The sequence below is a fragment of the Carcharhinus amblyrhynchos genome, chromosome 10 (genome assembly GCF_965287045.1).
Source record: "Carcharhinus amblyrhynchos chromosome 10, sCarAmb.v2.hapA, whole genome shotgun sequence".
Taxonomy (NCBI): Eukaryota; Metazoa; Chordata; class Chondrichthyes; order Carcharhiniformes; family Carcharhinidae; genus Carcharhinus; species Carcharhinus amblyrhynchos.
In genome coordinates this window covers 65,163,410-65,190,099 of record NC_137333.1, presented here as the reverse complement: position 1 = coordinate 65,190,099, position 26,690 = coordinate 65,163,410, and the positions used below count along the sequence as shown (strand labels likewise).

The following is a 26,690-nucleotide window of genomic DNA, read 5'->3' as shown; positions in this document are numbered from 1 at the left end:
AAAATTAATTCTGTCACAACTTTTCACCTTGCATTCATCAGGACAATCACAAGAATACCGATGTCGGGTGAAAAACAACTGTATACTATATGAAAAATAGAGTAATAATTGGTGGCAATTGATTTCTAATTGGTAGTGACTGAAAGCTAACTGCCAGGCACAGTTTGAAAATTTAGACCAGGCAATTTGACTCTGATTGTTCAAGGCATTTTCCTGAGGAATGAACCAGTGAATGGCTATTACTTATTTTGTTTAACAGTAACAGGGGCAATGTGTATACGTATTCTTTCTGTCTGCAAAAACCAGACAACACCAGGTTTTAGTCCAACCTATTTGGTTGGACTAAAACCTGGTGTTGTCAGACTTTTTACTGTGTTTACGCCAGTCCAACGCCGGCATACCCACATCATGCAAAAACCAGGGCAGGTACCTTCCACTACAACAAATGTGGCCCACTTTGAGCCCAATTAACAATCTTAAATTGGTTTTCAGTGGAACACCAGTGGTACTCGCCACTAACAGGACGCTGCTGTCAAGCCAAAAAAACATTCAGTCCATCAAATAAATAACGTGGTATACAAATTTCAATGTCAGTGTGATGCTAGGTATGTAGGCCATTGGTCCCAAACATTGGCAGAACGCATTAAGCAGCCTCTCCCATACACTCCTCGCAACGGATAAGGTGTACCTAACAGTCCGTGCTTGAAAAAACGCAAAACACATTGTCCAACATTAGATGGTTGGACAACTTTTGCTAAATAATCCTCAATGTGCTACAAATTCCGCTGTTGGGTGACCAGATTTTATCAGCTCTTGGGTTTGAAACCAGCTGCATAAAGGTGTGAACTATGAACGAGAGGTAGGAACAGTTTAAAACCTAAGTGAAATGTTTTCTTTCACCTTTATATTCATCATTAATTGCCGTAGCATGAGTTCTGTTTATATTTCATAAGGTGAATCATGATAATGCTATAATTGGAAGATGTAACCACCCCTTAAACAATGTATTTGCTAGAATGGTTAGTTGTCAAATAAAAGGTCAAATTATATATGTGGAAAAATTGTAGATGTGTGAAAAATTTAGATGAGTTAGAAATCAAAAGGATAAGGAGAGTACATTTCACACTGTTGAAAGGATAGCCAAGTATAAATAATACTGATGTGTACATGTTTAATCTTTTATATATTAAGTCTAGGTAACTCAGATGGAGTCTGAAATCTGTTCATTTCCTCAGGAACGTTTATATATTCTTGGCTGCAATCTAGTTACCAATAAGTGCTTCACTTTTTTGCACAATTGCTTTGGAAGTCTGTTTGTTGATTCAACATGTTTTATGGGCTCTTGGTTGCAATCCAACTGTCTAATCCTTTTACAAGTGCCTCACATTATTTGTACTGGTGCTTTGAAAAGTCTGTTTGTTTACACAGTGAGTTTTAAGGGACATTTAAATGGGTTCCAACTGTAATAAAAATACTTGTGTGTTATTTTCATAAAGTGGCTGAGTGGGAGGTGTGAGTCCCGGCAATGAAGGGAGTGAGAGTGAGGGAAGGTGAGGGGCAATGGTAAGGGGATAAAGGATGGAGGGGACTGAGGGGACGAAAGACATTTTAAATAGTCAGAAGGCTCAACTATACAACAGATGAGCTGCTGATTGCCTGGGAAGCAGTGGATCGAGACATTTTAGAAGATGACACGGGCTCTTAACGTGCCTCCTCTGGGTCAACTCACCTACACTCCCAATTTAAGCCTGGGCCTCCAGAGGTTCCCACCTGTCAACAGTTTCAAGTCAGAGGTAAGATGGCAAGGGCAAGGTTTGTCCCCTCTCCAAGTTCCTGCCTCCAAAAAGAAAACTTGGCCCCTGGAGTACAACCTCTGCTGCATCTGACTGCTGCTGAGGAATGCATTTTTATGCCAATTCTGATCAACTACAATTACTATCACCTTGTTCCTTTTGATAAAAACTAAATGGCATTTCAGTTGGCTGCTTTAATACTTCTTAAAAAATGAAAATAAAGCTGAAAAAAGTGAACAGCATTGATGTGCCAATGAAGGTATTTCACATATGCTGGCATTAACATCCACTAAGAGCTTCTTGTTGCATTTTTTCTTCTGCCAACCAAAAGCTTAGTGTAACAGCTATATTATTTCAATAAAGCCTGTATCATTACATGGTAATGTTCAATGTAATTATCACATGGAAGGCACAATTCATAATTAAGTGTGATAAAACAGCTTTTTGCATTTAATAAATCATTCCAGAAACACAAGTTATTTTGAGTAAAAACTAAAATTTTGATTAAATGCAGAAAACAGCATGTAAAAAATAGCTTTTGCGGCAATTTACCTTAGGCTGTGGTGTGTCAAGGAATTATAAAGGACAATGCTGGTGATCCTACAGTTACAGAGTTTGTGAGGGGGCCCCAACAATGAAGTCTTTGGTCTTTCAAATGTTTAATCAGAGAAAATTAAGGGTCTTCCAAGAATGGATTTCTGACAACAGGTTGGACAACATAGAAGTAAGGAAGGATTCAAGAAGTGGTGGAGAGGTAGAGCCTGTTGTCATCAGCTGACACGTAATACCTGATTATATCCCTTTAGAAAATGTTGCCAAAATACAGCATAGGTGAGGAAAACAAGGATACTAAGGATAGATCTAGGGGGAACCTCAGAGCTAACAGGGCAGGGCAGGGAGGAAAGTCATCGATAGAGATATTCTAGCTTTGATTGGATATGTGTTGGTTACCATGCCAAAGGTTGCAGAGAGATCAAGAAGAAGAAGTGGTCTTACACTATGGTCACAATCACCAAGGATGTCAGCTGTGAATTTGATTAGTTTTAGTACTTTGACAGGGATCAGAAACTGATTGCAGAGATTCAAGCAGGGAGTTGCAAGGAAAATTGGCATGTCAGGATGGAGTTGGAGTGGCTGTTTGAAAAGGGAAAAGAGTAGGTATCAGAAGAATAAAAAGATTAAAGGGAGGTGGAAAGGAATAGAAGTTGATTGGTTAGTACATGGATAGGGCACAATGGGACATAGTATAAAAATTCTTGGTTAAGACAGGGGAATCTTTGTGGGAAGTTAGGCTTGTGAGCAAAGTGTAGCGCAACAGAACACACAAATGAAGGTAAAAAACTTCAGCGGATGCAGATCATCTGATCCCTCAAGTCTACTCCACCATTTGGTAATATCATGGCTGATCTGACATGGATTCAACTATGCTTTACTGCCTATCCTTATGCCTTTTTACACCTTTGTCAATTGAGAATGCATCTAGCTCAGCCTTCAAAATATTGAATAACCTTGTTTCCTCTAGTCTCTAGGGAACAGCACTCTATAGACTAACAACCTTATGAGAGAAAAAAAATCTCATTTTCATTTTAAATGGGAAACTTATTTCTAAACTGTATTCCCAAGTTCTAGCCTCTCTCAAGGGAAAACATCCTCTTAGCATCCACCCTTTGGAGAGACAGTTGTCCACCATCTACAAGGTACAAATCAGGAATATGATGGAATACTCTTTTCTTGCCTTGATGAATGCAGCTCCAACAACATTTAACACTCAAGAAACCTGACATGATTCACAACAAAACAGTCTGCTTAATTGGCAGCCATCGACTACCTTAAACATTCATTCCCTCACCACTGACACACAGCAGCGGCAGTATGTACCATCTTGTACCAGCACAAGGTGATAGCAACACACCAAGATTCTTTCTACAGCCCAAATCCGCAAACTCTACCATCTAGAAGGACAAAGGCGACAGATGCATGAGAACCACAGAATGCATTCAGTTCACCAGTGGGAAAACAGGTGGGAAATGGTGTGGTTTCTGAGGGGGAGACTGGACCATATTTAGTGCCTGTCTTAACTGGCCAGTATTGGGCTTTCCCCAGTGGAAGTCTTGCCTGCTGAGAGCTGCCAACAAATTAGACGCTAGGAACCCGGTGGGAGCTGGATGGGGATGGGGATTATGGCAGGTGCTCTTGAGAGTGGGCAGGGTGGTCATAGGCAAGGTATGGGGGGGGGGGGGGGTGTGGAATTTTCAGTAGTGACCCCCACCCTCCCCCCCCACTCCCCTGTTCGATGCTAGGTCCCACAATTGAGCAGTGTCTTTGAAAAAGTCAGCCCTCCCCAAAAGCCACAGGAAAGGCTACTAAATCCCATGGATTCAGGGACAATAGATATCAACTGACTCAATAATGAGCCTAATTGACAACCTAGAGTGAGGAGATAGGTTTCCCCCATGGACCTGTTCCTGCTTCCAACATTATTGCAGGAGTTTCACTCCAGGAGACTGCTGAATGGCTTCTCCTGTAATTAAGTGGACCTGACCACCATGTTTTCCGCCATAATGTGCTACATTAAATCCAGCCCTATATAAATGCAATTTTTTTTTCTCTTTCCTTGCCTATGAACCACAATAATGAACATCAACAGGCCACTCAACCACAGGAATCATAATAGTCTTATCCAATAAATACACATATCTCAAGCAAAGGCTGTTTGGATATTGATCAGGAACAGGAATCATGGACAAATTTTCCTTTTGTAACCAGGAACACAAAGACCAATTGTTGCACTATTGCTTGCTTGTCTAAGATCAGCTAACTCAGCACAGATGTGGGATTAAATTTGGGAGTTTTGGTTTGCGTAGCTCAGCTCTTCTCTAACTTACTTAATCATCAAGGAGCTTTAAAGGGATATGCTTACTTGTCAGAAATATAAATAAATTTGCTGCACTAAGATTCAACTAATTTTGAACGCCTTAGAACAATAATTTATGGAGTATTTTTAACATTGAGGCCAATCTAACCTTCTCATTTTGAATCACAGAATGGTGTTAAATAAGTTTATTGGGTTGAATAGACCAATCATCAAAAGAAGAAGAAAAAAAGTAAAAGGGGAGGACACCTTAACTTCACATAAAAGCACTTTACACATTTCTGGACCAAGTTACAGTTCTTAACATTCACAGGGAAATCATCAAATGTTTAAAAAATTCAGAGGAACATTGAATAATTTTCTTGATAATAATATTCAAAATGGTTGCATTTAGACAGTTATATGGGTAAGATGGGTATAGAGGGATATGGGCCAAATGTGGGCAATTGGGACTAGCTTAGTGGTAAAACAGACTGGACGGTGTGAACAAATTAGGCCGAAGGGCCTGTTTCAATCCCGTAAACCTCTGTCACTCTACAAGGGCCATGTGGTGCTATTATTCTCTACATAATTTTGGCAGGTTAGATTTTGGTGGTATGTTAAACATGATGACTGGGATCAGCTTGACATTGCAGCCTTCTTCCACCTTCACAGCCACTGAGACTCCCTTCACCTGTTCCAACATTGTAGACATTTTGGACTGCACTTTATTTGGGATCCCCCCAACCTTGATGCCAAGGGTTGTCCTACCAGGAACAAGACATTCTTGATGGCATTACTCAAGGGATTGTCAGAGCACATAAACTTCTCCATCACATCAAAGTGGCAGTCTACAGAGGGAGATAGGTAAAGTGGTCAAGAAGCTAAAGGGATATTTGCCTTTATTAACCATGCCATAGAATTTAAGTGGTGGGGAGGCAGTTCTATTAAAACTGCATAAAACACTAGTTAGGTCACAGCTGAAGTATTATGTGCGGTCCCAGTCACTGCACAATAGGAAATCTATGATTTCACTAGAGAGAGCAAAGAGATTTACAAGGATGCACCTAAACTGGAGAATTTTACTAATGAGGAAAGATTAGATAGGCTTGGGTTGCTTTCTTTGGAACAGAAGAGGCTGAGGGGAGAAGTTGAAGTACATAAAATGATGAGTGTCCAGTTAGAGTGAAAAGAAAGGCCCTATCCCCTTGGGTGATAGGTTCCTAACCAAGAGGGATGGATTCATGTAAGAGATAGGAAGATTAGAGGAGATTTGAGGAAATCTGGAAGATGTTACACAAGTGCTATTTCAGTAAATAATTTTAAAATATACCTTTAAGAGTGCCATTGCTCCAGCCCTCTCTTGGTCAATCCAAGATGGAATTGATTCCCGTATGGATTTTTGATTATCCTAAAAGCAGGAAGTGTCAAATGTCAAAATAAGCATTTATTGAAAATCTATTCTTGGTTATGTATACCAGAATCAAAAACAAATGAATAATCATAAAAGCTGACTGCACAGAAAGAGGCCATTTGGCCCTGTTTTTCTATGCTGGCTCCTTGAAAAATTAGGCATGTTTTTTTGTCCATTACCTTGTGATTTAATTTCCTTTTGAAATTATATATTGAATCAAATTCTACTACTTTTTTAAGTAGACAGTTGCAGATCCAACAAACCTGAGTGAAAAATATATCTCCTCGTCTCCCTCCATGCATCTTTTTCCAATGATGTTAAATCTATTACATCTGGTTATTGGCTCATTCACCAGCCCAAGCAGTTTATTGTAAAATTCTGGCATGATTTTTTGTTTTTACATTCTCTGCCTCTACTTGTAGATCCATGAAATCAAGATGCTTTTTAAATCACCTTATCAAGCTATCCTGTCACCTTTAAGGATTTGTGCAAGGTCAGTCTGTTCATCTGTGCTTTTCATAATCAGGTAATTTTTAATGTAATATCTTTTTAAAATCATTGATAAAACAGCTTCCTGAAGTGATCAGGGGTCTTAAGAAGTTGGGAGGCTGGAGGCAAAATTAGGGATCAATGGTGGCATTATCGTGCCTGTTTTACATTTTACAACTTGTTAGCCTACAAAGCAGAAACATTAATTTGCTTCAACCAATTCCTCTGCTTTCCATATTTCCAAAACAATTTCCATTTTAGCTACAAAAACATTATGTGAAATATAGAAAATAATTTATGACTCTAAAGTAAGACCTGTAATCCATCCGCACCCACTGATCCAATTACCCCCTTCCTCCTCACCTTAGTTCACCTCACAAAAATGCTGCTTCCATCATGTGCTACACCATAGAAGATAGAATTTGTATATGAATGAGCAACGATTGTTTTTATTTCAAATTGTACAAGCAAATGTACATGGTTAGGTCTACGATTTTTTCACACACCAGCATTTTATGGTGCCAACATGAAGTCCCATTTTATGTTGAAGGGATTCATCAGTTACAATTGTCTTTGTACAATGGAGGTATGCCAGTTGATGCTCCAGTAATGTTGCTTGAACTCAAGGACTGAATCTTCCATGTAGCTATCTGAGTCCAGCTTTCAAAAGATATTACATATATCCCATGAAAGTACAGACTACGCAAAAGCTTCCTCAAAGTAGTTGTTAGACTGTGAGGAAATAGGAATTAATTTTGATTGAAGTGTACTGGGGAAAATTTTAAGGCTTCCCACTCAACACCTGGAAAATCACAGGGAAAATCTTACTGTTTCATTCTGCCACTGCCAATTTGTCATGGTCTTTGGCCTAGGTGGCACACAACTAATTTAAAATCTCTAATACCAATGGGCCCCAATGCCATTTAGCTTGATATTGCATTCAACTAGCTGCTCTAGCTTCTGATTTTCTACTCATAAGCCACAACCCTATGTTAATGAGATCAGATCTTCAAAACAGACATGGACTTCCCATCGGTACTTTGGAGTGGCTGACTGGTGCTCTCCAATGGTAGACTCTCTGAGAATCTAACTGAAGAAAAAGAAGCCGACTTCATTCTAAAAAATTCAAACATAAGATCAAAGGCAACAATGGTATAATCAATACTTACGGTTTTTCGAAGCATATCTCCAACTATCAAACCAGTAAATGCATCCCATTCCTTAAAAAAAAAGTAGTGTTTAAATATACAACTATATAGTCTACGTGTTTACTTTTTTTTAAAAACATTTTTTTAAAAAGTACTGAACTATGGTCTTTCACAGCTATTCTGTAGCTTGGCAGAATTAGAAACATTCCTTTCTCCAGTGTGCTTTGATGGTATTGTTCTTTGTTGCAGAATGATTTCTGGTGTCTTTATATAACAATAAATATAAATATGAAAAAAAGTTATTAATATTGAATACAAGCTATGCCTGAAACTGAAGAGGGATTGCCAGAAAAGAAAAAATACATAACGAAATATTACGTGACAGCAGCAAGGTTGATAATCAGCCATCGAATCGCAGGCTGGAATTTTATCGGCACACCCGCCTCAATCCCGGGGGTGGATGAGGCTCAGAGAGCGGCATTCTCTTTTGACCTCGGGCAGGATCATACGAACCTCGGGCAGACGTGCCGATAAAATTCCACCCATAGAGTCTTACAGCACAGAAGGAGGCCCTTTGGCCCATCATGTTTGTGCCAGCCATCGAGCATTTTAATCCCATTTTCCTTCATAAAATTCTAATCCTATTTTCCAGCACTTGGTCTGTAGCCTTTGGCATTTCAAGTGCTCATCTAGAATATAGAACATTACAGTGCAGTACAGACCCTTCGGCCCTCAATGTTGCGCCAACCAGTGGAACCATTCTAATGGCCCTCTAACCTAAACTATTCCAATGTCTATCCACTGACCATTTGAACATCCTTAAAGTTGGTGAGTCCACAACTGCTGCAGGCAGGGCATTCCACGCCCTTACTACCCTCTGAGTAAAGAACCTACCTCTGACATCCGTCCTATAATTACCACCTCTCAATTTAAAGTTATGTCCCCTCGCGTTAGCCATCACCATCCAAGGAAAAAGGTTCTCACTGTCCACCCTATCTAACCCTCGATCATCTTGTATGCCTCAATTAGGTCACCTCTTAACCTTCTTCTCTCTAATGAAAATAATGTCAAGTCCCTCAGCCTTTCCTCATAAGACCTTCCCACCATACCAGGCAACATCCTGGTAAACCTCCTCTGCACCCTTTCCAATGCCTCCGCATCTTTCTTATAATATTTCCAAATAGCAAAAGAAGAACTAAGCATATTAGCTGATGTTTGCCGGACTATAGTAGAAAACATACAAATTATTGAGAATAAATTACCAGCATACGCCTCTGGAATTAAGGATAAATTGTAAACAGAGCTAACGAAATGGTTGGAGGGTAAATACCACAGGATAGCTTTAAAAGGAAGTTTCAGGAATGGAAAAGTGTGGTGGTTGGTGTCCCGTAACAAATCTTATTTAATTTATACATAAAAGTTTTTGGTGGAAGAAATTTCTAAGATTTTATTACACATCTTCAGTGTCCAAAACATACTATCACTTCAGGTGACTGCTGATTGCCTGCAATAAACAGAGGGATCATTTAAATATGCTTTGGGCGATTGGGTGACTCATTCTGGAAACATTCAACAGAGATTCATTGAGATGCTTGATCACGCACTGTAGTTATGATGTGGGACTTGAAAAATAAAGCTCAAAAAATGAAGCAGAGAAGATGAGGGAGCCACCTGATTAATATGTTCAAAAATTTTGAAGAGTTGAAACGGGTCAGTGGGGTAAAAGGATATTTCCCAGAAGGAATAAATTGAATAGTACTGGAGGGAGAAATTTGAACTCTTTTATCATATAACAGGTTCTTAAAATATGGAATGCATCATCATAAGTGGTTACTGAAGCCTGGCCAAAATAACTATTAAGAAGAAATTAAATATATTAAAGAGTCTGGTGGAAGATCAGTGAAATAGATAAAGCACAATGGGTCAACGATCATTGTTCTGTGCTAAAATCGCTATGATATCAGAAAACATGATGGTTACTGCCAGAATTGCTTAACCAATAAGAATGACACCTAATCAAATATCTGCAGTAAACAAGATCCATTTTTATTGCTTACATTTTCTTGAAAGAGGTCTGGGTGCATTCCACGTACAAAATGCAAAGCAAACATAAGTTGATCAGCCTGTAAGAAAAAAGAATCAACTATAAAAGATCTGGCAATTAAACTAAAGAACATTTTTACTCCCCATCACAACAATTTGCATTTATGTAGCACCTTTAACTTAATATAATATTTCACAGCAGATGGATGGCGAGGCCAGGAGGTTAGAAGGCCCACCTCCATTAATTGGAACACTGGCCTAGTTCTATTCATGGTTATTAGGCCCTTTACTCCTCATCTGCTTTATCCTCCCCACCCATCCCATGCCTCTTCCAAGCCCGCGCATGTCTCCCATGATCCTTCAAGACCATTCATCTCTCTCCTCTCGCTCCCATGCCCACTCACTTGAAAAGCTCAAAATATTTTTAAAAATCAGGCATTTGACATTTTCTTTGAAAAAAAAATTACACCTCCTACATTTTCATGAAATTCTCAAACAAACACAGCCACTGAGAATCCCACTGAAGAAACCATTAATCCACTGAATATTTGTTAATCTTGTCCAAATAAACATGAGGCTTTTGAAAAACTACTTCAAGGAAAGATAAAGTTATTACAATCTCATAAAACTGCCAATCAACTAAAGCCAGCAGTCTTCTATGTAGCGGTGTAAATCAGTCCCTACTAAACCGCATCCATTAGTCGATCTTGGAACTCCATCAAGCATTCATAACGAGGCTATCTGGCAAAACTGATGTCCCACCATCTATTCAGCTTGCTTTTGATATAGTTGGCAAAAGCCAACATGTTCATTTTGAAAGGATTAAGAGCTGTTAAGCAGTTTAAAGGTTTCTTTAACAGGACTTGCGTAAGAGCTGTTCGGCGGATTAAAGGTTTCTTCAATAGGACTTGCACTGGTAATGTCTGAATGATCGCTAATGAGAATGTAAAAGGAATGTTGAATGCCCAATTTTCTTTTATTTCATGAGCATTTCAAAGACTTCTCTGTTTTATTATACAGCTGTTTGGTTTGTATCTATGGATACTGGCAGAGTATTTCAAAGGTACAACAGCTATCAGGACATTGAATCAACGTGAAAATCAAACCCCAGAGTTCCCTACATACATTAATATCTCCATACTGTAGAATGCAGAAAGTGGCTTTATCCACTGGAGAAAATATTATAATGCATCTGAACCCCTGCACAGTGCTAGTAAATTTAATGGTCTCTTGTCTTTTAAACACTGAATCCTATGACTAATCACTGCATTGAAACCAAAATTAAAACTGTACAAAAGGCCTTAAACGTTACTTTAAAAAACATACAATCATACACTATTTTTTAAACTTACCTGTCAAAAGATTTCTCACTTCAGACAAGGGATTCTCCATGGTACATGATTCCGAGGAACCATGAACTATATCTATTTCAGGCTGACCCCATCAAAATTCTAGGGTTCTGAAATGCCCACACCTGTGATAAAGTGCTGTATGTGGGCTTGCTCTCCACACCTTTATTTCATGCTGGCAAAACTTGCAGGGAACTGGAATTGCCATAGGAATCCAGGATTGAGACATGCAAATCCAACCCATAATGTAGCAAAAACAGAAGAGTCAAGAGAGGACGTGATGTGGTAGAGTTGAGTGTTTGCAGTGTACATGTACAAAATGAGACCGCTTTTACATGATGCCACTATATCAATGAGAAATAGTTGCAGGACAAGACCAGCTCGAAAGACAATGAAAGTAATGCTGTAGGAGCAGCAAGAAAAGCCAGTACACATGATTAGACAGATAAGAATTAAATCAGATGAGTGCAGTCCCACCCAGCTGGTAAAGAGTAGAAACAGTAAGAAGTCTCACAACACCAGGTTAAAGTCCAACAGGTTTATTTGGTAGCAAAAGCCACTAGCATTCGGAGCACTTGCTGCTCCTTCGTCAGGTGATTGGAGTTCTGGACAGTTTCGACGCACCACAGTGAAAAATTGCATCGACCTCTTCAGAAGACAAAACACAGGATATGGCGGACAGAGTATTCTACGTCATCCAGTACTTCCCTGGAGTAGAGAAGCTACGACATTTTCCCCCGGAGCCTTCAACATGTCTCGCCAAGGCCATCCCCACACCCCCACTTCTTGCCTTCAAATAACCGCACAACCTCAAATAGAATGTTGTCTGCAGCAAACTACCCAGCCTTCAGGAGAACAGTGACCACAGCACCACACAACACTGCCACAGCAACCTCTGCAAGACGTGCCAGATCATCGACACGGATGCCATCATTTCACGTGAGAACACCATCCACTAGGTATACAGTACATACTCTTGCAACTCGGCTAACGTTGTCTACCTGATACGCTGCAGGAAAGGATGTCCCGAGGCATGGTACATTGGGAAGACTATGCAGACGCTACAACAGCGGATGAATGAACACCGCTCGACAATCAGCAGGCAAGAGTGTTCTCTTCCTGCTGGGGAACACTTCAGCGGTCACGGGCATTTGGCCTCTGATCTTTGGGTAAGCGTTTTCCAAGGCGGCCTTCACGACACACAACAATGCAGAGTCGCTGAGCAGAGACTGATAGCCACGTTTTGCACACATGAGGACGGCCTCAACTGGGATCTTGAGTTCATGGCACACTATCTGTAACTCCCACAACTTACCTGGGCTTGCAAAATCTCACTAACTGAACTGTCTAGAGACAATACACATCTATTTAACCTGTGCTTAACAGCCTCTCCACTCACATTGTCTGTACTTTTAAGACTTGATTACCTGTAAAGACTCACATTCCAACCATTATTTTATAAATTGAGTTTGTGTCTTTATATGCTCTGTTTGTGAACAGAACTCCCAATCACCTGACGAAGGAGAAGCAAGCCCTCCAAAAGCCAGGGGGCTTTTGCTACCAAATAAACCTGTTGGACTTTAACCTGGTGTTGTGAGACTTCTAACTATGTTTACCCCAGTCCAAAGTCAGCATCTCCACATAAAGAGTAGAGAGGCTTTGGAGAAAAATGGTGCAGTTAGCCATGTTAAAGGCTGCCAACAAGTCGAGAGGTTCAAGGAGGGATAGTTCATCTTTATCATAGTCATACAGAATGTCACTTGTGACTTTGATAAGAGCTAGCTTGCAGGTGCAGCAGGTGGTCAGGAAGGCGAACGGGATGCTGGCCTTCATAGCGAGGGGGATTGAATATAAAAGTAGGGAGGTCTTGCTGCAGCTGTATAGGGCATTGGTGAGGCCGCAGCTGGAGTACTGTGTGCAGTTTTGGGCGCCGCACCTGCGCAAGGATATTTTGGCCCTGGAAGGAGTGCAGAGGAGGTCTACTAGGCTGATACCGGAGTTGAGGGGATTGAACTATGAGGAGAGGCTGAATAAACTAGGCTTGTACTCGTTAGAGTTTAGAAGAATGAGGGGAGATCTCATTGAGACATATAAGATGATGAATGGGATGGATAGGATAGAGGTGGAGAGACTCTTCCCGCTCAAAAAAGACAGTAGGACTAGGGGGCACAGCCTCAAGATAAAGGGGAGGCGGTTTAGAACGGAGTTGAGGAGGAACTTCTTCACTCAAAGGGTGGTGAATCTCTGGAATTCTCTGCCCGTTGAAGTGGTGGAGGCTGCCTCGCTAAATATTTTTAAGAAGCGGGTTGATGGGTTCTTGATAAGAGAGGGGATTAAGGGTTATGGGGAGAGGGCGGGAAAGTGGAACTGAGCCACAACAGATCAGCCATGATCTTATTGAATGGCGGGGCAGGCTCGAAGGGCTAGATGGCCTACTCCTGCTCCTATTTCTTATGTTCTTATGTACTTTGATACTGAAATGGAGGTGGAACCCTGATTGGTTAAATCCAATCTAGGAGTTACTGGAAGGATAGGCATGGATTTAAGAGGCAACAACGTTTTCAAGGTCTCTGGAGCAGAAAGGGAGATTGAAGAAGATTTGGCAGTTTGCAAGTACAGTGGGATCAAGGGTATCTTTTTGCAGAGAGGGTAATTATGGCAGATTTAAAAGAGAGAAGGATAGGGCCTGAAGACTGAAGAAATATTATTAATAGCAACTAACATGCAGACCAGGAGGGGAAGTTGGCCCTGCAGCAGTTTAATGGGATTAAGGATTTGAGAAAGAAGCTGGTTCAAAGGTATGGGTTGATAAAGTATTAGAAGAGGTTTATCCTGATGGGCTGGTAAAAGGGAGGGAAGCAGCAGTGGCAGATAATCACGATCTCAATCTTGGTGAAAAACAAGTCAATACACTTTCAAGTTTATTACTATGCAGAAAGGGATATTGTTTTTACAAACTGAAGAGGGGTAATAGGATTAGTGAGATTTTTAAAATCGGTACACATTAAGGCACTGACAGAATGAGCAGCATTCAGTTAAATGACTGTAAAATAAGTTAACAAGAGGCAATTTACACATAGGAGATGCAGTAATTGATTCAAATAAGTGATTATGACTGTGAAACATAAATGCTGATACTTTAAATGTATTATAATTGATTTTAAAGAATACTGTACACTTTGGTCATAAAAGCATTTTACTACAAAACATCGTGGGAAAGACCATTAGGGCAAAGTCATATTTCAAGAGAATATTTGAATCTCAGAAATATGCAAGATTTATCAACTAAAAGTTTTGAATGGAAGAATAGCTAGAACACTTAACCATAATTGAGGAATAGGGCTAATTCACTGTTTAGACGAGATGGACTGGTGCCCAAATTTGGTGTCACGAGACCGTCTGGTTAGACAATGAATTTTAAGGGAACCCCTGAGAATATAATTTGAACTATGGGCTAAGCATCTTAGGTTTCTAGGCAACCAGGATGTGGAGATCAGTCAAAACAGGAGTTAGCGTCTAGATTTCACAGACTAATAGAATACCATTACCTTAAGGCGTAGAATGCGATGGGCCAAAGTATTTGACAGGTATTATTGTTGATTTGTGTATCTTGAAGATGAGTTAAAGTTATTACAAGGCAGGAATGATTGATAAGAAAATCTACAATTGATCTGTTTTTTGAATGTATTATTGAATCATCAGAGAGGTTCTGTCACTCTATGTCAGAGCCACTTAACCCTTTGATGATCTTTTGGCAGCCACTGGTTTAATAAAGTTACATTTTTATACAGAAAACACTGACTTTGTGAGTCCTATGTCATCTAAATTTTCTTCACAGTGCTGGTCACCTCGGTACCCACAATACAAAATCAATATATTGAGAAATCTGTGTTCAACAGGTTTAAAGATGCTCGTAAGCCATCTGGAAAATTCCCACCAGACTGACTATCAGCCTTAATTTATCTTTCATTTATCTTAATTGGCTAACTGCGCCGCATGCAGGTAAGGAGCCGTTCCAGCCCCGATCCCACCTCAGGGACGGGATGGAGGTTGCATATCCACCAGCCTCCATTTTCGCCCCATATGGGAGTGAAAAGTCTGTCCATGACTTTGCATTCAAGAGTACAACATAATTTTCAATAAATACCAATTTAGTCGACAAAGGGTTATTCAAGGTCATTATGCTCAAGCTCATTTTTTGAAATAATCAACTGTAGTACTGTCATGAAAATATAACAGAATAGGAAAATGTACTTGTGTAAATGTGCTCGTATCAGGCCCACTTAACCTTAGCTTCATTAGTACATATGCCAAAAGATACATAATGTTATTTTTCATTAACCACCTAAACCATCATATTTGTACAGAGAGTTAACAATTGGTAGTACTACTTCGGAATCCAAATAGACTAAAATGAATACTAAACAGAAGATTTCCACTTTTGCCTATTTAATCTGGAGAGACAATTAACAGCTTTAGCCTGTCAGGATGACCCACTGCACACAATCACTCTTATGAATGCCAGCATTTAATTGCTGCTCAACACACCTCACTCAGCTGGTTGCACACAATCTCTGTGATCAATTAAATTTTACTGGTGCTGAAGTGATGCCCATAGTTATTCTCAGGGAAGGTTAAATCTGAAGCTTGAAGATCAATGATGATTATTGTTACCTGATAATATTCTAAGGTAAAAAAAATCATCCAACCCAAATGAATAGAGAAGAACCATTATGCTAATGATAAACCAATAAATCTGACTACTCTACTGAAGAGACAACACAAAATGAGTTCATATACTCCAACCAGTCCATGCATGTTCTGTACCACTCAAGTCTCTTCCCATCCTCTTATATTAGCATAACTCTTCAGTTTATTACCTCAATAGTAATCACCGTTGCTGTCTAGTCAGTTTCATTTCTCTACATTCCAAGTGAAGAAGTTTCTTCTAAATTCCCCATTTGAGTTCTTGGTAACTATATTTTATTGAACACCTCTAGTTTTGTTCTTTGTTGCAACTGGAACTCCCTGTCAAACTCTATCAAAACATTTCATAACATCAAAGGCCACTCCTCAACCTTCTTCTCTCCAGGAAAAAAGAGATTAAGTCCATTCATCATTTCTTTGCAGCTCTGGGACAATTTTTTTTTGCACCTTCTCTAATGCCTCTATATGCCCTTGATAATATGACAACTAGAGCTGTACAGCAATTCTTCATTTAAAGTTGTGGATGTGTTCCTGAAATTTGAACTTTAAGTGAAACAACTTTAAGTAAATCATAGTTCCTACAGGAATCAATATTAACGCCAGACTTAGGTTCCATCAGACATTTCTCACCAAGAAAAATAGATGTACAAGTTGAAATGCTGTATCACTAAATATGGAAGAAATGCATAAGAACATAAGAAATAGGAGCAGGAGTAGGCCATCTAGCCCCTCGAGCCTGCCCCGCCATTCAATAAGATCATGACTGATCTGAAGTGGCTCAGTTCCACTTTCCCGCTTTTTCCCTATAACTCTTAATTCCCTTGCCTACCAAAAACCTATCTACCCGCGTCTTAAATATATTTAGTGAGGTAGCCTCCACCACTTCAACAGGCAGAGAATTCCACAGATTCACCGCCCTTTGAGTGAAGAAGTTCCTCCTCAACTCTGTTCTAAACTGCACCCCCCTTATCTTGAGGCTGTGCCCTCTAGTCCTGCTGTCCTTTCTGAGCGGGAAGAACCTCTCCACCTCTAATCTATCCATCCCCTTCATCATCTTATACGTCTCAATAAGATCCCCCCTCATCCTTCTAAACTCCAACGAGTACAAGCCCAGTCTATTCAGCCTCTCGTCATAGCTCAACCTCCTCAACTCCGGTATCAGCCTAGTGAACCTCCTCTGCACTCCCTCCAAGGCCAAAATATCCTTGCACAAGTGCGGCGACCAAAACTGCACACAGTACTCCAGCTGCGGCCTCACCAGTGCCCTGTACAGTTGCAGCAAGACCTCCCTACTTTTATATTCAATCCCACTCGCTATGAAGGCCAGCATCCCATTTGCCTTCCTGACTACCTGCTGCACCTGTAGGCTGGGTTTTTGCGACTCATGCACAAGGACCCCCAGGTCCCTCTGCACCGTAGCATGCTGCAGCTTTTCGCCCTTTAAGTAGTAGTCCTTCCTACTATTATTCCTGCCAAAGTGGATAACCTCACACTTGCCAACATTGTATTCCATCTGCCAGGTCTTCACCCACTCGCTCAGCCTATCTAGATCCCTCTGCAGACTTTCTACACCCTCCGCACAATTTGCTTTTCCACTTATCTTTGTGTCATCTGCAAATTTTGACACCTTACACTCAGCTCCCTTCTCCAGATCATCTATATAAATGGTAAATAGCTGAGGCCCCAGCACCGATCCCTGGGGCACTCCACTAGTCACCAACCGCCAATCTGAATAGCACCCATTGACACCTACTCTCTGCCTCCTATTAGACAGCCAATCCTCTATCCACGCTAACACCTTACCCCCAACTCCATGCCCCCTAACCTTCTGTAACAACCTTTTGTGCAGCAAATACAATATAATATCCAACAAAAAGTACACTCAACATGCAAGTACCTATGCAGTACTTTAGGATTTACCAGATTCCATCTAATTAGAGAAGTTTGTCGGTGTGGTTATCAGTAGATGTCCCAGAACTACCAGTACTGACTACCTTCTGCCATTAGGAGGAGCAAAGAGCTTCTGTGGGTGTTTAGCAATGGCAAAGGCAGCAGTGAAGGCAGCAGTGGAGCAAGCAGAAGGAGAACAGCAGACCAAAGGCCTAAGTTGTGTGTGGGTAGGAACGAGAGGAGAGGCACGGCAGGCAGGGACAAAAGGTGAGGCCAGATGGGGCAGGAGGGAGGGTGGAGTGGGACAGGAGCAAGAGGTGGGTTAGGGCAGGGAGGGTTCAAGAGGTTGGGTGGGGTCGAGAGGCAGGGTGGGTTGGGATTGTGAAGAGTAGGCTCAAGAGGTGTTGCTAGGAGGGGCAAGATGCAGGGTGGGGGTCAGGAGCTGAGGTCAGGTCAAGATGAGGTAGGTGTGAGAGAAAGCCTGTGTGGGAGGTGAAGCTTGTAAGATTGTAAAGGCTTAAATTAACACTGCAGTGAAGTTACTGTGAAATTCCCCTGGTCACCACACTCCAGCGCCTGTTCAGGTCAATGCACCTGACCAGCATGTCTTTCAGATTGTGGGAGAAAACCGGATCACCCAGAGGAAACCCATGTAGATACGGGGAGAATGTGCAAACTCCACATAGACAGTGACCCAAGCCGAGAATCAAATGCAGGTCTCTGGCAGTGTGAGGCAGCAGTGCTAACCACTGTGCCACCGTGCCGCCCCATGCCAAAGAAGTTGTCTGAGGCAAACAATGTTAGATGGATATCCTAACACTATTTCACTGATCATGCAAATGCAAAACATTAAGCAAGGCAATTTCAAGAGGTATCTTACTGTATGCAGTATTCCAAGTGTGATCTGACCAATATTGAATCCAGGTTTAACATACTTTTCTCACTTTTAATTCTGTTCCTCTAAAATTAAATCTGAATGCTTGGTTTGCTTTTTTAATGCCCTTAACAGAACAATTGATTTCAAGAATTAATTACCAATGGATTAGTTATATTATGTAATATTGATACAATATATTAATGTTTTATTAGTGTATTGACTCTTTTACTACAAAATCAGGTTTTTCCAATGCATATGGATGATCCCTCTCACTGTTCCTGTACCACAATGCTGTTTTCTTGACAAATTACTTGTCATCTCAATTAAAAGATTGATTCAGTACTAACTTCACAAGATCACAGTCAAAGTCAAGATCCTGCACTTCATACTCTGTTCTGTGCAAATCACTTCCAGTCATTATCAATTCTAAAGACCCAGGGCCAGATTTTCTCAATTCCATGAACCAAATAGCAGGTGGTACTGTCATCCTGATAGATTCAATTTTCAACTGACTCAACTTTTGCCAGTAAGGGCATGATTCACACAAAAGAGAAACCCAAACTCAACAGGACCATTTGATCTTGATGCTGAGTTCAAACAGATCACATTTGAACTGGGCCAAGGTTCTTAATCCGCAGAGCGGGAGTCATAAATTGATAGAGTAGATATTTATGCTTTGAAATGTGGATAAGATTTGTGCAATTGTGATGATCTGGATCTGAAGTTGTATGATTTCCCTGCTCTTAAATGTATTTAAAGAAAAACAGGCTGTAACTTTCACTGAGAATTAAACAACATCTTCTGTTGGAAATAACATTTGGTCATCAGCTTCAATAGAGTCCTTTGTTGACACTTCTCTAACAGCTATTATTATGTCACAAAGAATGTTTTGTTGAGTTTCAAAAGCTATAATTATCTCAGTAGGGGATAATGTTCATGTTTAATTGGCAGTTTAAGATGTGTATTAAAGAATTAGCTGCCTCTGATATGGGATCCAATTAAGTGTGTTTGACTGTATAAGAGATTAACCATTTGAGGAGAATTAAGAGCTTCAACTGTATTTTATAAATGGGAGTTTTTTTCACTATCAAATCTGAAAGGGTGTGAACTGTATTACATTGTTAGAAGCTTATTTACTTCATCTCCATGTGGCTCCTGAGGTTTGGGACACTGAGTAAGTAGCTATGGAGGTGGCATGAGGGGAATGAGTGGGCATAGAGTTGGCAGGTGTACATAAATTGACATGGGGGCATGAATTGATATGGAGAGCATGAGGAGGCATGAGTTTGCATGAAGGACCTAAAGGGATTTAGGGTAGGAGACATAAATTGACATTGAACTGACAGATGTGTATAAGGAGACAAGGGAGTGAGTGCAGGGTGAGATCAAGACAGTGTAACAGCTTCTGAACCAACTATGACAAAGTCTTAGAGAATCAAGGTGGGCCTTCTAACCAGGCTGCCTCAGCATTCACCTGCCCACATAAACATCTATGCTCTGCTTCCTGGTTTGGTTGGCCCAACTCCATCCTGTGCCATCTCCCTAGCACCCCATCTTCTTTACAGCAGACCCCCCCCCCAAGCAAAAATCACACAATTCAGGGTATTTTACCAAGGCTGATCCAGTGAGTCAGGAAATTTCTTAAGCATTTTAAGAGATTACCATAATATGAAAGAGAATGCCTTTGTTTGAGAATAATTAACGAATCACTATCAAAATCATATTACCAGAAATTTAACTTTCAACACAATAATTTTAGTGATTTTCTTAGCAGGTTATGAATTCCACAGAAAATTCTATATACTGTGATTATTTTTAACCATATTACAAAAATTTGCACTTTTCCTAATGCCTTGTATTTACCATACCAGGATGACAAATGCACACCCAAATCAGCCATTTTACAATCTTCTTAATCAACCTTCTTGAACTACTTAACTAATACTTGGCTTAAAATCAATGCATCTCTGTAGTCAAATTTTAAAAGAAAATTGAAAAGATAATAAGGAAATCACTTGTCAAGTCTGTGAAGCATCTCTTCCATGGTTTGAATGAAATATATGAGTACTTTCAAATGTGTCAGTGTTTTAAAAAAAGTGTTAAAGCTATTCAGTGCCACAAACAAGAGAGAAAATTTCAATTCTCCTTGCCAGAGAAGTTAATTTCCTGCACCGTTTCATTTCCATGGTGATTTCAATATGGCTATTTATTCAGGCAGTCAAGCCACAGGTCTGAATCAGACACTCATGCAAATCAAGTTTCTGATGTACATAGGATCCTAGTTTAACCACTGACTGACAAGTTGTGGCTCCCCTGCTCAGTGAAATCAGATCAGCAGAAAGCATGTAAAATGCTCCAAGTTTATATATCTCTACGTTAAGCTTGCTTTTGTCAGGCGAAGAAGAGCAGGAAGCTTTGGGGCTCTGTCTCTTTGGGCTGCTCTATCTTTCTAGCATTTCACATTCCACTAGACATTTGCTTCTTTCTGGCCATTTCTGCTGACAATTGGCTCGCCCCTTCACCTGCCTCACCAGCTGTCTCTTTCTATCTGTTGCTAGTACGCAGCAGGCCAGGAGGATGTTACTAAGGTCCAGTTGCTAAAGTCTCCTGGCCCTCCCATTGCCACCACGTCAAGGCAGGTGACCCAGTCACCATGGCTTCCCCTTTCTAATCTAATTTTCCTCTCCAAGGTCTTTTGAATGTTTTGTTTTTAACAAATTCCATGCCTACCCCTCACAGCTTCCTTTATTAAATCCAACAACTTACCTTCCACTCTCTTCAACCTACATAGGCAGTCATTTTTCAAAGACACAAATGATTTTTTCTTGGGTTATAAGCCTCTTTGGCCTGGCCTCTTTGTAAAGCTCCATTTTCCTCCACTCCTTCTCATCTGTGGGTGTTCTTTGGGTTTCTATCATTTTACTGCTGCTTACGCTAACAGAACAAACTGATGAATTCTCCAGCAACTCCCATACAGTCCATTTTGAGAAACCTCAAGGTTTCATCTTCAACTCTCTGTTTTTTTCATGTATGTGTTGCTCTTAGGGACATAATCCATAAATAGTAATTCAGCTTCCATTAGTACTCTGACAGAATCACCACTCTCAATTCTAAAATCATCTCTGCATTGTCAAACTGCCTACCTGATATCATGCATGAGCTGGAACTTCCTCTAGTTGAACATCATGAAAACCAACACCATATTATTTAGCTCGCTCCAGAAATCTCAGTATCTTTACTCCATGCTTGGATTCACAGACTGAATAGACCACGTGCAACTTCAGCATTCTGCTCAACTTCTCAAAAGAGTTTAAAATACAGACCCTCTGTATCACCGAGATATAACTCCCAGATTCCTAGGCCTTATCAAATGCACCATTCCTGGAGGGTCAGCTAAGTTATAACCTAGGGCAGTGTTTATGAAGAATTATTAAGTGTGATCCTCAGGCTTCAAATATCAAATTTAATGAGAGCATCAACAATTTAGTTTAAAAAGGCAAAATGTTTTGATTGCCTGTGAGAACAATGAGGGACTTCGTGAGTCATGGAGGATGCTAATGTTGTTCTGTTGCAGGAAAACAAAGCAGAAGGAAGATACTACAACCTGCAGGCAATTTTTTCCCTTAGCATTACTGATAAGATTATTTTTAAAAGGCAGCAATGACTGTATTTATCCAGAGAGTCAATGTGGCTTTCACATCAGTCAATGATCAAAATGAACATTTTACAAAGGCAGCAGGAAGGAAAGCATCATTGCAGGGATTTTACTAAAGCTTTTGTCTGGTCAGCACAAAGGGCCTTTTTCAATTGCTGGAGAAAATCAATCATCCTCAGTTTGACATTCTTCCATTCTGATATGAAGACCACAATCTAGTACAATGATGGTCAGACTGACAGCTTTGAAATCTGCAGTGGTGTTGAGCAGGGATATATTTTGGGATATATCAATATCCTTTAGGATGCACTTCTCTCTGCTTAGTTGTGCTTTCTCATCTGGTGCTGAAGACATATTATTTTAATCTGTAATATTGTATGCCTAAGAGCAATATGTAAAATGGAGAATTTGTTACCTATTACAGAAACTTAATTTTCGGTGACAATGAAGTGGCTCATCAGAGTGAAATGAAACTAAATCAACTTTTCAGTAACTTTTCGCTAGTTTCTGATGAATTTGTACTACCTATCAATCTAAAGCAGCCACTCATCGTATGCTAATTGCGGCATGGTTTCAACGTTTAACTTCAAGCCAGAAGTTCGACATAGGTTTTGGAACCTAGGATCAAGTATATTGGCTATCTTATGCTGAGCTAAATTTGTGCATCAAAAGGCAGCAAGCATATTCAACCAACTGATTAAGTATGTGGTGACAGGAAATTAACAATTGGACTTCAAGATAGAAGTCTATGAAACAGACGTCTGAGCACACTGTTCTGTGTTAATGAAATCCCAGCCACCGACATTAGGTATGAGAAGGATAAATGCTTTATTAAAAAGGCAGACATGTTGCTGAAGCTTTCCATCTTGCACTTATCAAGACAAATGCAAGAATACCAAATTTCAAACAATCAAAATGGTTATACTATAAGAGAAAAGGGTGCTAATTGTTTAGCAAGTTGATTCTGATGAGTTGAAGCATTTCAATGAAGAAAGCCTCAGGGAATATACACTCTACAAGCTCCTGGGTATTTCAAAAATATGCAAAGCTTGCACACATTCCTTTTGTTGGCAGAGAATACATCACTGAGTACGCAGCTCTAAGCAAGTGTCTATGGGCCATTTTACAAGCTTGGTTGGTTAAGCTTAAAATTAGTTGTGTGGCTTTTTGCACACTCAGGATTCTTCAGCAAGTGCTTCCCCATTGTGGAATCACATCTAATAGATGATGCTTTGCTCTGGGTTTTATAGGTGCATGCTGCGGAATTTTGGTCTATACTCTGCCTATTCCAAACAATAGAAGGAATCTTTTTTCATTCTTTCACCAGATTTGAGCATTGCTGGCTTGGCCAGCATTAATTGCCCATCCCTAATTGAGCTTCTCAAGGCAGTAGCGAGCTGCCTTCTTGAACAATGCAGTCTATGTGGTATAGGTACATCCAGAGTGCTGTTAGAAAGGGCATTCCAGGATTTTGACCCAACAAAATGAAAGAATGGGAATATAGTTCCAAGTCAGGATGATGTGTGGCTTAGATGGAAATTTTCTGGCAGTAACGTTCCCATGAATCTGCTGCTCTTGTCCTTCTTGGTGGTAGACGTTGCCTGTTTGGAAGTTGCTGTTGAAGGAGGCTTGGCGAGTTGCTGCTGTGCATTTTGGAGATGGAACTGTTTGATTCATTCAGCCAATTGCTGGAATCTATGTATCTAGCATCCTCTCAGGCATTGATATTTAACCATAATGTTGCTGTGTGATAAGTAGAATGTCTTTTTGGACTGATGATAGTAGTAGCATCCTGTCAGTGGAAAATACCACTAATGTAGCCACTGCATATAAGCAGCATCCTTATCAGTGGACCAAATATTAGTGAAAAAAATAGGAGGCTGTCTGTATGAAACGCATTAGCACAATCCAGCAATTTAAACGCTGGTACTGATCCAGGGATCAACAAATTGAATTTCATCAGCCTTTATACAACATGTTAAGTTTCAGGTATGTTCTACATATAATGACCATCTGTTTTCTGAAATCAATCAGAGCCCAACCATGCTTCATCGGCATTTGACAGTTAATCTTTCTCACAAATTTCATCCAAGAACTCTAATAGAAGATTCAAACTTTCATCACCATCCAAATGATGGGCATCCAGCTCACAAAGTACTTCTGACTTTATCTTTCGCACCAATAATGTTAAGGTAATGCCTTTACCTTTTGAACATAAGAACATCAGAAATGGAGGTAGAAGAAGACCACATGACCTGCCAAGGCTACGCCAGTGTACAATATTATCTTGAGCTTCAACTCCACTTTCCTGCCAGCTCCCCATATCTCTGAATTCCCTGAGAGACTAAAGATCTCACCCTTAAATTTATTCAGCCACAACTGTCTAGGGTACAGAATTCCACAGATGTACAACCCTTTGATTAGGGACATTACTGAGGTCTACTTTATTCTTCCACGAGTCATATGGTTCAAATTCTAAGAACATCAAAGGGTTATCCCACCATGACAAGTTACAGCTGTTTACTGCCATTTTTTCACAATACTGTCAAGAATTGTAGTTTATGAGTGAAAAATTATTTTACTTAGCTTCCAACCTTCACCTTTGGTCAACCATTCTCTGCCGCCATGTTATATTCCAACTGGTGAAGGACAGAGCAGTAGCCAATCTTCACACTTTTATAAACATTTATTTACAGAGCATTCATTACAAGCAAACACTTCCTAACTCAACTGCCATAGTTTCAGCTTATGTCTATCTATAAGGGTAAAAGTAAATCCCAGGTAAAAGTCCATCACTCGCATACATTTAAATGTAATTAATATATAAAAAGTAATCTGCAATAGAACTGGTGAGCAACCTTGTCCTCTGGTGAGCTGGCACCTATGGTATTCTTGCCCCCTATCCTGGTTTTAGGCCTCCCATGCCTAATATTTCACCACATGCAATTCCAACCTCTAGACTATCCTCTAAATTAGATGGAGAGCGAGTATCTGAGCTGGTGCCGACGTGTGTGAAGTCAAGTGATGGTGCTTTGTCTTCATCTTCATAGTGCACAAATGTCAAACTGACAATGTGATCATATTGCACTTACTGGATATCTGAAAAGTAAAAAAGTGTGAGCTTACACCAACTACAGCTTGTAAGTCAAAAGAAAATGAAGGTTAAGGTGAGAGAAGGAGGATTAGGTGGGAGGGTACAATTATCTTCGAAAGTATCAGCCTGGCACTGGCACTGGCAACAGCTCAGCAGTGGGCATCCCGGGGCGGCATGGTAGCACAGTGGTTAGCACTGCTGCTTCACAGCTTCAGGGACCTAGGTTCGATTCCTGGCTTGGGTCATTGTCTGTGTGGAGTTTGCACATTCCCCTCGTGTCTGTGTGGGTTTCCTCCAGGTGCTCCAGTTTCCTCCCACAGTCCAAAGGTGTGCGGGTTAGGTTGATTGGCCATGCTAAATTGACCGCAGATGCATAGATTAGAGAGAATTAGTGGGTAAAATATGTATGGATTGGGGGTAGGGCCTGGGTGGGATTGCGGTCGGTGCAGACTCGATAGGCCGAAAGGCCTCTTTCTGTACTGTAGGGCTTCTAAGATCCCAATAATGGCCAACACCATCTCTTCCCATGATTCAGGATATGCTGGCAAACATGTCTGTCTGGCAGATATAACTGTCATTAGTGAATAGCTGATGGTGTGTGCAAGTTAAGGATCAAAGTATGAAGTCTACAGCGGAATAAATTGTGCAAGAGTGGTTTGCAACATATGAATGTCAGCGTGAGTCCTTATTAATAACGATTTTAGGTAGGTGAGTGATGAGGTTGTGTTTGTCGTGCAGTTGTTCAGATATGATTTGAAGAATGCATTCACTAATTTTGATCACACGTGTCAGTTGACTGAACTTGCAATACTTCACCAGGCTTGACTCCTGACATTAACTTTCATGTTATCTGCTCCAACAATTTCTAAGTATTGTCTGAAGGACCTTTTAGCCCCTTGTGGATATAGGACATCTCTCCACCTTTGCTCCTTCTGCATTAATGCCTCCAGTGCAGTATCTGAATACCTTGGAACTCACAACGCTCATGCTGTGCCATCTTTCTGTCTTTGTCAGATCAGATACAGCCCCCACAGGATTGCGAGCAGCAGTTCCAACCACAATGTGCCTCACCATTGAGAGGTGCAGGTAAGCCTTTAGTACTGCAGGCTATTTTTAACTGGAGGCAACCACTCACAATATCAGGCTCCTGTTTAGCATCCATCTAATCAACAGCACTATTACCACTGGTTGTCAGCTGAAATTATTTGAAATACACTGCCTATATTAAGTTAAACCGGTGCCTTGTTTTGAAGCCTATTGAATTTAGCCCTCTATTGTTCTGTTGCTTTCAGGGTTACAACTCAGCATTACAAGTTGCCGTATCAAAAATTATTCTCATACAAGGTAATATAAAATAGCAGATTATTGAAATATACGCAA

The 26,690-nt window shown here is 40.4% G+C and overlaps 1 protein-coding gene across 2 annotated transcripts in view; it reads right to left on the bottom strand.

The window, feature by feature from the left end:
• Nucleotides 1–26,690, bottom strand: part of dync2h1 (dynein cytoplasmic 2 heavy chain 1) — a 546,351-nt gene that overhangs the window by 206,337 nt on the left and 313,324 nt on the right. For both annotated transcript variants that reach the window (XM_080197215.1, XM_080197216.1), the window contains 3 exons: nt 9,753–9,818; nt 7,717–7,767; nt 5,978–6,055 (listed from right to left, as the gene is read on the bottom strand). In XM_080197215.1, the coding sequence (XP_080053341.1) occupies nt 5,978–6,055; nt 7,717–7,767; nt 9,753–9,818 (195 nt within the window). The remainder of the gene's footprint in view (nt 1–5,977; nt 6,056–7,716; nt 7,768–9,752; nt 9,819–26,690) is intronic.